The sequence below is a fragment of the Trachymyrmex cornetzi genome, unplaced genomic scaffold (assembly GCF_001594075.2).
Source record: "Trachymyrmex cornetzi isolate Tcor2-1 unplaced genomic scaffold, Tcor1.1 scaffold129, whole genome shotgun sequence".
Lineage (NCBI taxonomy): Eukaryota > Metazoa > Arthropoda > Insecta > Hymenoptera > Formicidae > Trachymyrmex > Trachymyrmex cornetzi.
Window position 1 is genome coordinate 2,511,346 of NW_017295861.1, and position 12,114 is coordinate 2,523,459.

Sequence of the window (12,114 nt, forward strand, 5' to 3'; positions counted from 1 at the left end):
GAAATACGAGAAAATAAATAAACTTTTGACATGTTAGACACGAAAAAAGTTCAAGCAATTTGAAGAGGCAAAAGTAATCACAGGAAGTTTAAACTTTTCCACGTCATTCTAATCTAAATTAAGCGATTTTCTTTTAAAAGCTCATACCCCCCTCACTTCCGTCCTATTTTCGACCTGAATACATTATTCATCATTGTAGCGTCGTCTACTCGTCGACACGGCGTGAAACCTCAATTAAGACGGTTATATGAAAGGAGCTGGTGGGTTTCTCGTTAGAAAATATTCCTTCCTGAAAATTCGCCATGGATCTACGCGCGTGTCAACTTATTCGCCAATTCGCCAGTACTTTCTCCCGGATCCTGAGCACTCCTCGCGCGAAACATTCCACGGTATCCTCCGCTCTCTACGAGAGAGTTCTCAGCCGCCCCGTTCCTAAGGTTATCTACCCGACTTCTCTCCGCCGTCTTCTTTCGCCCACCGTCCTGCTCGATCTCGGCTGTTGCCTCTCGCACTCGAATCTTTTGCGGCCGCGAGTTAGCGTGCAGCCGCGTTCCGTCCTCTTCGCGCCCGCACGAAAGAATGATAGCTTCGCTAATAGGTAGATTAGCCACGCGTAAATGTTACGGTAATACGATTAGCGTCAGAGAAAGGTCGACGCTAATTAATATGTTGTGCGTACCTTGCTCTCGGCAAGTCGCACGGAACTTACTTTAAAGACTCTTTTAATGTAAGGCTTGTTACAGAAAATAAGTGTCTAAAACGGTAAACGAGATGTTAGATCAAAGGTCAAAATAAACGAGTAAAATATATATATGTAAGAAACTGAGAACGAGGTTCGCTACTCTACGTGACATTCCCCTTCGCGATTCGGAAAACATATTAGAAGATATAATACAAGTATAGATTGTTTAAATGACATCTGTCTAGTCTTTCAGTTTTCTATCGATCTTGGTACATAGAAGCTTCTTCAACATAGAAGCAATTTTAAGAATATTCTATACTTGCACGTGCACTACTGATAATTTTTCGTAGGCAAGGCTTTAATTATACATCCACAGAAAAAATTCCGTATCCAACGCTATTACTCTTTGATTTATTATAAAATAGGATTGATATTGAAATAATTATATTTATTGTTGAGAAAAAGGAATATTTTTACTCTTAAATGAAAAAGTTTTAAATCTAGAAATTGATTTAGTTACTATATATAGTATATCGATATCGAACCGAGTACCAGGATCATACGTTAAATATCAAATTTTTATGTTTATTCTAAATACACATACATATATAATGAAAAACGTATAAACTTAAATTTATGTGTGTCTCGAGACAATAAATCAATTTAATTCGAAGGAAGAAAATAAAAATTAATTTAATTTTAATATTGTTTTATTTTTATATTGCATAAAAGGTTGCGATAAAATTAAATCAAGAATATCCTTATATTGTTATCAGAAATCTTTTCTAAAAGAATATAAATAAAGAAGACTGCCCTATGTATATATATTGCTTTTTCGACGTTTTGCATACCATCATGAATTAATAGCTAACATAGCGTTTTTATTTTTATTTTTTATTTATCTTTTAAATCTTATACAATTTCTCTAATTATTTAAATATTCTTTCCAATATTTAATTTTATTTGTAATAAGTTATTAATAATGTGTGTTTTAATCTTATACAATTTCTCTCTAATTATTTGAATGACTAAGGATGACTAAGTAAAGTCGAAACGTTCGTTCGTTCCATATATTAATGATTGTAAAAAAACTTACATCTTTTATAATTTAATGTCTCAATAAACTTTCATCTTATTTTAAGCTCGTGTTTGACCTATCTTCCTATTCATTAGTTATCTTTTAAATATATTTACATCTGCAACAATAAAAAGATTAAAATATAAGGCGCAATACATGGTATCATAGTATGAACGACGACCGTTCCCTCGAAACAATTCACCGTCGCCCTAGCCGTCTGGCGAACACGGTAGACGGAGCCGGGAGTAGTCAGGGGCCCTGACCGTGGAAAGCAGAAAGAACTCAGGAAGGAAAAGAAGCCGCGCGGCACCCGAACCACCGGCGGTGGTAGTGCGCGTTCAAGGGCCCGGCGATGGTAGTGGGGCATCCGCAAGAGGGAGACCAGCCGCAAACAGCGAGGAGAAGGAACGACGATACATATATTCGTGCATACACGTACATATCCGCGTACACGTACCGCGAATACAAGAGGGGGAGAGGGGAGGGGAGGGGAGGGGAGGCGATCATTCTCGGAACTCGGGTGACCTCCCCCGGTGCAACTGGCGAACAGCCGGACCCGACGGGTTAACTGTACAACCACTTATATACCTCGACGCCGTAGGAATGCGGCGACGATGATGCCGTCGTTCCGTGAAATAACGCGCGCGACATGCCGCGGCATGACATACCTCTCGCCGAGAATCATGCGTGTCCGCGCGAAGAAGAGCCCGCGGGTAGAGAGAGAACCACCTTATACTGGATGATCCCTGCGCGAGTGCGCGGATCACGTCATTCATTCACCTGTGCCGCCTCTACCGTTGACCGCCTCTACCGAACCTGTCGTCGTTCTGCTGCCAACTCGCCAACTGATCTATTGTTCCCCGTAAATCCCGGTCGTTTGCGGATCGACGATTCACCAAGTCGCATCGCGGAAGAGGCCTCCTGTATCGCGTCTGAATCGCTCGAGCATCAGCTTTTTTCACCTCGGATTGATTCGCTTGCGTTCACGTGCTGATTGTCTAATCACGTTTTTGCGGGCGACGCGGACGCGCTGATTTTTCGCGACATTAACGGCAACATTTTTATATATACGATTATAATGGGAATGAGAAGAGAGTAGGTCTTTATTCGGATATTTAGATGTTTCGCTCTTGATGTGATAATCCTACTTTCGAATAATGTACCTTTATGTTTGTAAAATTTTTAGAATGCCTTATTAATTTTTTACTTGCACTTTGAATAAAAATAATCATAAAACAAGAAACGCAACTATTTGAAAATGATATAAAAATTATCGGTATTTGCGAAAATGCTGAAATAACACTGCAGTGATTAGACATTTTTGCGATCGTATTGATTTTTCGCGACACGACAAAATTTTTACACGGTTATAATGAGAAGAGAGTAAGTTTTTTATCATTTAAGTGTTTTGCTCTTGATAGGAATTTTTGAATAATACTGCTGTGTTTTCGTAAAATTTCTAAAATGCCAATTAATTTTTGAACTAAATAAAAATAACTATAAAACGCAACTATCTTGAGAGCAAAACAAAATTATATCGAAATTTTCGAAAATCCTGAAATAATTTAGTTTTTACAAGTATATTTATATCGTAATTGTTAATTTAAGAGTTTGATTTCTCTCTGAATACAAAGGAGAGAGAGATACTCGCAAAATGCTGTTTGTCAAGTCGTGAAATATGATTACTAACAACGAATGAGTCTGAAGCCTCAGAACGACTTGTTCGTTGTTAGTTGCAGCGTTCACCTCGTAAAGTCCGGCGCTCATGAATATCGAATTACGGGAGCTAGATCGCGGAAGATCTTCGTTACCTCGTTCCACGTACCAGAACCGAAGGGTTTTTCTTCGTTTCGGTCGCTTCGCGCGCATGTGGCTCTGTCCGGTTTGGTCGAGTCATTCATTCGAATAGTTAGTCTCCTCTGTGAAGTCCAGTACCGTTTTCTCACTTCTTATGGACCTTAGAATTGGATCATTTCGCTAACCGAACAAGTCTCTCTCGGTCGTTCCCCGTCTTCAATTCAGCTCCGATCATAGGGTTCTTGCGAGACCCCACGGTTCCAGTTTTATAGGAATACTATTAGCATCGATCCTGAGAATTCCATTGAAGCTCCACCGATAGAAAGAAAGAGAGAAGAAGAGATGGCTGACATACTCAAGCCATGCTCTCGCAGCTGCATTATAATTAATTTCGCAATTGCTTTCAAAGAGATATTAACCGTCGACAAGCAAGTAAACTTTACTTCATTTACTTTCGCAAAAGTCGCAAGGATATTGATCTTTGACTTTATAATTAATTTTTACTTTACTGTCACGGCGAATTGAAATAGAAACTAGAAATACTTTAGAAATATATGATTATTAAAGTGACTCGCACTTTTCCTCGAAATATTTTCATTTTGCGTAACTTAATATAAATAAATAACTGATTTTACATCCCGTGAAATTCAGTCTATCCACGTCAATTCGCGAGGTTTCCTCTCGTGAGTTCGCAAAGTTCAACCTCGGCTCGCTCGGAGTAGTGAATGGAAGGATTCGTCGCGGGATTGGTAGAACGCGGGGACGAGAGCGGTCAGAGAGAGATGATATTCCAAAGTTGAGGAGAATTCTGCGGCGACGGTGTGCAATATGTGAGATATCCCTTTGGCTTGTGCACCGTGTTAGATTGTGTACGCGATCCCGTCGTTCATTCACCTGTTACGTCTCTCTCCCGCCGTTCCTTTCCTCCTTCGTTCCATCCTGCTCGTTCGCTCGCCCGTTCGCTCGCTCGCTCGCTCGCTCTCGCTGCCTGCCTTTCTCCCTCATTCTTCGACGTGATTCTACCATGCTATTACTTGTACCATAGATCACGCTCGGTGGTCCGCGAGGTCGCGGAAAAGAGAGACAGAGATGAACGGAGGTCGAGGAAAGAGGTCTCGCGAGCTTGCAACGAAGCTAACGTTCTATCTCTTCTATGTCGATCGCGTCACTAATGCGTGATTATTTTTCCGAATATCGTTTAAATTGTTTTTTACGCCTCGTGTCTTATTTTACATTAGTTATATTTGAAAAATCATGTAAATTAGATGTTAATCTTAATTAGTATTCACTTAATTAGTATTCCAGTGGATCCGATAATTTTTAAATTATACGTTGTGAAAAACAAATAAATTTAAGTTACACTTGTTCCTTGAATTTTTATCTTCAAAATAAAACAAATCGTTCAATTATGTTAATTTTAAGCAAAGGAACATTAATTTAAAGTACACTAAATTTAAAACTTAATTGAAAGAATACACCCGTAAATACAAGGAAAGAACGACAAAGTATTTAAAATTCAGTTACACACGGATTTGAAAATAAGTCATGTAGAACTTGATGTAGAATACTCAAACTGATTGTTGGAATGTCAAAACTTTTTGCAGCATTGCTCATCATGCTTGAGTTTCTTACATAACTATTTCGATGGTCCAATAAAATTATTTTCAGATCTGTATCTACTTAAATTTTTAAATATGTACTTCGGCAAAATCATTCGTTCTGTGTACCAATTAAGAAAATTTTGGAGCGAATATTATTTAGAAGGAATATATCTATAGATTTGCAGATTAATTGTGTAATAATCAAACTTGATTTTTACACGTACTGAGTTATATCCAATCTAAATTAACGCATTTAACTTGTATCACTTTATATATATATAAATGTAAATGTACGGAAGCCTGAATGATAGCGAACGGATATTCGATATTGCAACAAACAATTAATGTCAAGGATACTTGTTACGTATTACGTCAATTTACTTATGGTTATTCCGCCAATGATTTTACCTGTTGCCGGGCATTGCAGTCCGCGTAACTCGAAGCGAAACTCGAGGCTTTGTCGTTCATTGACATCTTATTTATGAGCGGCGATCCTGGTCGAGTAAGCTTAGCCGTTCTTCGGTAGGCATGAAAGAGCGAGCGGTACATACGGCTGTATCTAGAGGAAGCCTCGCGGCTCTCCAAGCACTTCGCTCCGATCGCAGAGATGGAAAAATCTGGAGAATGTCGAAGCCGTCGACCAGTTTCAAGAACTCACTGCCACATTGAAGAAAGAGAGAAAGAGAGATAGAGAAAGATTGTGTGTGTGTGTGTGTACACGCGCAAGTTGATTCTAGCGCGGAGCCACCTTGTCTCCTTTGGTTTCGTTCTTATCGTGTTAAGTCCTTTTCTCTTTCCTTCACTTTTTCCCTAATCTGGTGGCGACGGAACGGCCCGTATTTTTGCATACCGCCGTTGCAGTTCATCGGTGCACAACCTTACGGAATTCGCAAATAGATGCTTCTTGCGCTCAGTGGAAGATCGGGATATCTTGATACGACTGGCACGGAAATGTCATGATACTTATGTACTGGAACGCAATCGCGTGAAAAAATCGTTCATCACCATAAAAAATGAGTTATATAGAAAATTTTATTAATGATGTTACTTAATCCTAATTAATATTTGTTTTGAAATTTTTTTAACTGGTATTTGCGGATTCAGTATACTTTAAATGAATGTATCTTAAAATAATTAATGATTTTTCTTTCATTTTGAAGGACAAAATTTGAGGAATAAGATTGTAACTAAAACTTATTGTAAAAAACATTTGAAAAATTTATAAATAATTTTTTATTATATTTTTTTGGCGCATAAATATCTGAATCTACTGAATCTGTGAATACCAATTAGAATTTAGAAAAATTTTAAAGCAAGAATTTACAGTTTTAGTTCACACTGAACAAAATTTTAGTCATTTTTGGTCTAATGAATGATCGTTAATCAATGTCCGACTTAATGTAGTCAATTCATTGATACAATAATTGGATTCATTTATATAACTATATATTCATCCTTGCAATGAATTCTAGTAATAGTTTTATAACATAAATCATTATGAGAATTCATTCGACCAATTTTCATTATTTTTTCATAATTCGATGAATATTTTATTGTATAATATTTACGTATAATTTTGGTTCAGTGCATAATTAATGATGTGTGCACGCAAATTAAAAGTAACGACACTCTGAATTTTGTTACAGAAATCTCGCGATCGGGATCGGGATACAAAACTTCCCTGAAGGATTAGCGGTGGCCTTGCCCCTTCAAGCCGCCGGGATTAGCACGCTGAAGAGCTTCTGGTATGGCCAGCTCTCGGGGATGGTGGAGCCTATCGCCGGTGTCCTCGGCGCAGCCGGAGTGACGCTCGCTGCACCTGCGCTACCTTATGCACTTGCCTTCGCCGCTGGTGCGATGATCTACGTTGTGATCGACGACATTATCCCGGAAGCGCATCAAAGGTATGTACCGTATAATCCACTTGTCCGGAAAAATTTCAAACTGCAAAACGACTCCTATTTACGCTTTTTTACAATGCTCCAAATAACGGACGCTCAACTTGCTCTCGAGATCGCTGCAACGCGATAAGAGTCTTTCTCGAAAATGTACAAATGACGTGGTCTCAAGTTTATTCGAGCCTCGAAGCTATTCGACAAAAATCATAGATAATAAACCTGTTGAGCGTTACCGATATCGACTACAACTACATTTCCGATAAGGAACTTTATGGTCGCGCATCGGAAAATGCACGTGTTATTGAAAAAGCGTGGAAGGTGGTGTTGAATGCAAAAGGGTGAAGCCGGTTCGCCCAAAGGGAGTTGGGCGCAACTCGTTCCCTTAACTGGTTCCGGCTTCTCCTCGTTCTTTCTTCTCTCCCTTCTCCTCTCTCTCTCTCTCTCTCTCTCTCTCTCTCTCTCTCTCTTCGTTTTTTTTAAACACCATTTGTACCAGAGGCACCAGTCCACAGTGCACTTGCACCCGTTTCCGTCTCACGTTTCACCCTCTGCCCATTCACGACGAATTAGAAATCCAGGCCTAGTCTTGGAGTCAGAAGGGCGGAAGGCGCTTTTCCCACCGACACAATGGTCCTTTATTTCGGGATTCATTCTCTCATCCTCGGGCGCGGATGCGCGGATAGCCGTTCGATGGCAATCTTTTGACAACGCGCGATCCTTCAATCCAATCGTCCTTCTCTTTGACAATGAATATAAGCGTCATTTTCTCATTCACAATTGTACACAGTTTCATTTACTGCCTCTCTTTGCTTTCTTAGAAATATTATCTACACTATATAAAACAAGTGATACCGATTAATTTGTAGATACGAATTAAGAAGACAGTAAGTACGATCAATTACGCAAGCAAAATTTAGATTGCCAGCTCAACACAGCAGTTCGTAAAACTGTATATTTATATTTATATATATCTTTTCTATATTTCTTTTATAACTTGTTCGATTTATGAAGTTTATATCAAGTTAACTGAAAATAATTCCTTTCATTCGTTTTATTTAATATCCGTTTATTTAATTTTATACGTCACGTGATAGGTTATCAGCTCCGCGATCAGTTAATTGTGATTCTTACAACCTAACGTGACGAACTCGTATATACTGTAACTCATGTACTCTTTACTTTGATATTCTTCATTCGATCCGAAGTCGCTAGAATTCAGCGAGATCATTCCGGCGACCGCGCGAAACGTCCGGAATCCATTTCGACCGTACGGAGCACCGAAGCGCATAAATATAGAGAGGAAAAAATTCGTGTCGCGTATGCCCTATGAATTTCTACTCCGTGTCAAGCGGACGCGCACACACGTACCTATACATACATACTCGCACGCACAAATGTATATCCAAGTATCTACGATGTCCGTATTCGAGAGCGATTACGGTACAATGGCGCGTGACGGCAGTGCCGTAGTTAGCGCGCCGCTGGCAAAACGGACGTGGCGAATTTCTTTCCCAGGCCTGGCGGCGGCCTAGCTGAAGAAGGTGCATTGTCATTATAATTGGCTCCTTTTGTATTTCGCGTGCGATCTAACCGCCCGGATACTCGAGCGCGAGCGCACGGTGTACGCGTTCTCTCTCTCTCTTCTCTCTCTTTCTCCTTTTCTCGTCGCGATTCTCTCGTCGAGGATCCCCTGAGACAGTCGGCTTCAACTCGCTCCCTCGGGAACCCTCCGGGTGGCCGGAAAACACAAAAGTGAAAACAGATCGCTCGCTCTCTCCCGTCTTTCCTCTTCTACTTCGTGGAAACCGTTGCTCGACTTCCACGAAAGAAGAAGTGATTCTTTTTCGAGGAAAATCAATCGATCTCGAACTGCATTTCCATAGATATGCGCGGTCTAACTTCGCTTTTCTACATGAAAAGAATGGTTTTGTCGAAGTGTATCTAAAAATTTAGCTATAAGATACAGAAAATAAATTTTGTTGGAACATCAAAAGAATTAGGTATATTAGACTTTGCTTTATCAAATGCAAAAATTACAATTGTCAAATTTTAAAAACATGTAGACATGGTTCGAAAATATTGTATGTACAATTTTAGCTTAAATAAACGAAGTTACTTTCTGATCAACATAATATATTTTTAGATATTTCAGTAAAATCATTCTTTCTGTATAATGTACATAGTAAATATATTTTTGAAATTCTAACAATCACATCCGAGAAGTATGATCAAGTCTTTTAGAAGAGAAGTTTCCTTATTTATACTTTTGTGCATATACAAATGTTAATACGCGTATTATTAGTAAATTGTTATTCCTAAGAAATGGCTATGAATACGTCTGTAAGTGCCATAAGTGCCCAACTCGCAACCTGCAATATTTGTGTTACTGTCGAGCCATGAGAGTTATGCTTGCTAAGTCCACACTTGCTTCATTTAAACGACGTGTAAAAAATTATAGGTTGGGCAACTTGCATCAACGACTTTCGTAGACTAATCTCGATCAGAAAAAGCTTTTTAAGGGTTAGCTAATTGAAACTAGAATTATAAATGAGGAAAAAATTATAAAATTATTGACGCTTATATGACCAAAAATTGGGCCACAAATACAACATTAATTTAAGTCCAAGAAATGGGGACAATCGGAATATATAAGATTCCTTCGAATTCCTTCGCGACTGCGATACTTTCGACGAGGAACACCGGCAAAAATCGACGCGGCTCGGCTCGATTCGGAACGATCGCCCCTCGTGCAATTTGCATTTTCCTCTGCTCGGCGAAAAGGAACGCTTGCTTCGCCGATGATACCCGTGTTACATGTTCGATACAGCCGAGCAACGTAGGAATATTTAAATTTATTACCCTATCTTGAAACTTTCACTTACATATTCGCACTCGGATGTCAAGTTGGCCGATGTTTCCTTCTGCAACTGTGCAGTTTTGATTATGACAGCTGTATAAAACTAGCAGAATCAAATCAGCAGAATCAAATCAAACCTATCAGAATTTTTAGTACTCATTTTATACTAAATTATACTATTAATGATAATTTTGTACCGTGTGCCATTTCGAAAAAAATCGTGATGATGCTTAATATTAAGATGGCAGGACTATCTTAAAATAAAAGAAGAAAAGAAAAATAATATCAGAAATGAATAGGATTGAATTTGTATTATTTTGTATTGTACCAAAAACAATTCTATATTGTGTATTATTTTGAAGAAAACAGTGGCACTGTTAATTTAATATTTAAGCTGACAGGACCATAAAAAACAACACAAGGGCAAAAATTAACACAGCTGAATTTGTACTGATTTGTAAGTTAATAATGAATTTGTACCATTGAAAGTTAATACTTTACATGTTTTCTCCTTAAAATGACTTTATTAGTATATATACTTACAATCTACGTCAAACCGGGTACCTTCGAAACATCATTTTTTTTAATTTGCTAACATATTATTACAGATAAAAACGTGAGACACACGTTTTGCGAAAAAAATTCAAGATTTTTTTTTATAAAGTTATTCACGCTTGTAAGTTGCAGAAATTCATAAAAAAAACGTCGCTTGTGCGAATTTCAATTATTATATTATTGAACCATTAGTCGTACAAAAAAAAATGCAAAAAACAGATTTTAAAGATTATATTCTCAGTAGCTCATTCATAGAACAATTAAAAATCTTTAAATCGGTCTCTTGCATTTTTTTGTACAACTAATGGTTTGATGAATTATTGAATATTCATATAAGCGACGTTTTTTATGAATTTCTGCAACTTACAAGCGTGAATAACTTCACAAAAAAAAATTTTTTTTACGAAATACGTGTCCCATGTTTTTATCTGTAGTAATACTAACAATATGTTAGCAAATTAAAAAAAATGATGTTTTAAAAGTACCCGGTTTGACGTAAAATGCTTCATAGATTGTAAGTATATAACAAATTCAGCTATGTTAATTTTTGCCCTTGTGTTGTTTTTTTATAGTCCTGCCAGCTTAAATATTTAATTAGTAGCGCCACTGTTTTCTTGGATATAATATAAAATTGTTTTTGGTAGTACAAAATAGTATTATACAAATTCAATCCTATTGATTTTTGATATTATTTTTCTTTTCTTCTTTTATTTTGAATTGGTCCTGACATCTTATATTAAGGTAGCATCACCACGATTTTTTTCGAACACACACGGTACAAAATTACCATTAATGATACAATTTAGTTTAAAATTAGTATTAAAAATTCCGATAGATCCGATTTGATTCTGCTAGCTTTATAGAGCTGATTATGACTACAAGATAGAAAAGAAAGAATACTCCACATCCAAGTGTGTAATAAGTGCCAAGTGCCTTCATATATGTATGTGGTTTATAACCATTGAACACATAGCGCGCACCGATGCATATTAAAGCCATTGTACACTAATTTAATCTGAGTGTAAAAATGAAATGCAAACATTTCGAATTATAAAATATTTTAAAATATTTTACCTACAGCATAATGAAGTGTATTGAATATTTTAATTTAATCGATTTCTATATTTATAATGAATACATATCCTTACATCAATTTGTGTACGATGGATTCAATGCGTACTGAGTGCATCCAATTGAATTCGCTGTTATTGTTAGTTTTCCATGTAAAGACAACTATTATACACATTTAAATGTATACATCTATTTTTGTATGCAGAATAATGTGTTATTTTAATGTTAAAACTAAATCACATATATATAAAATCATTTATTACATACTTGAATTGTGTATCAAACCAGAAGTCGATGCGATTTAATACATGAAGTATTCAATAACACGGTACGATGTTCGAACATGAATAGTTTCAAAGTTCTAAGGAATGAGGAAGTACCGGGAGAATATTAAATTTTATCACGAGGAATACAACGTACTGTCAGTATCACGTCATGCTAAATAAAGGATAAATCGGATCGAGGATCGGTTCTTAACGGATGCGTTCGTTTAGCGGATGCGGATCACGACATGACTTGACTCGGCGCCCCAGTTTCGCCGAGCAAGCGACGACGACGACGATGACGACGAAGAT

At 37.5% G+C, this 12,114-nt stretch overlaps 1 protein-coding gene across 3 annotated transcripts in view; it reads left to right on the forward strand.

Moving 5' to 3' along the window:
- Zip48C (Zinc/iron regulated transporter-related protein 48C) overlaps positions 1-12,114 on the forward strand; it is a 49,974-nt gene that overhangs the window by 36,149 nt on the left and 1,711 nt on the right. For all 3 annotated transcript variants that reach the window (XM_018522299.1, XM_018522300.1, XM_018522301.1), the window contains exon 5: positions 6,805-7,062. In XM_018522299.1, the coding sequence (XP_018377801.1) occupies positions 6,805-7,062 (258 nt within the window). The remainder of the gene's footprint in view (positions 1-6,804; positions 7,063-12,114) is intronic.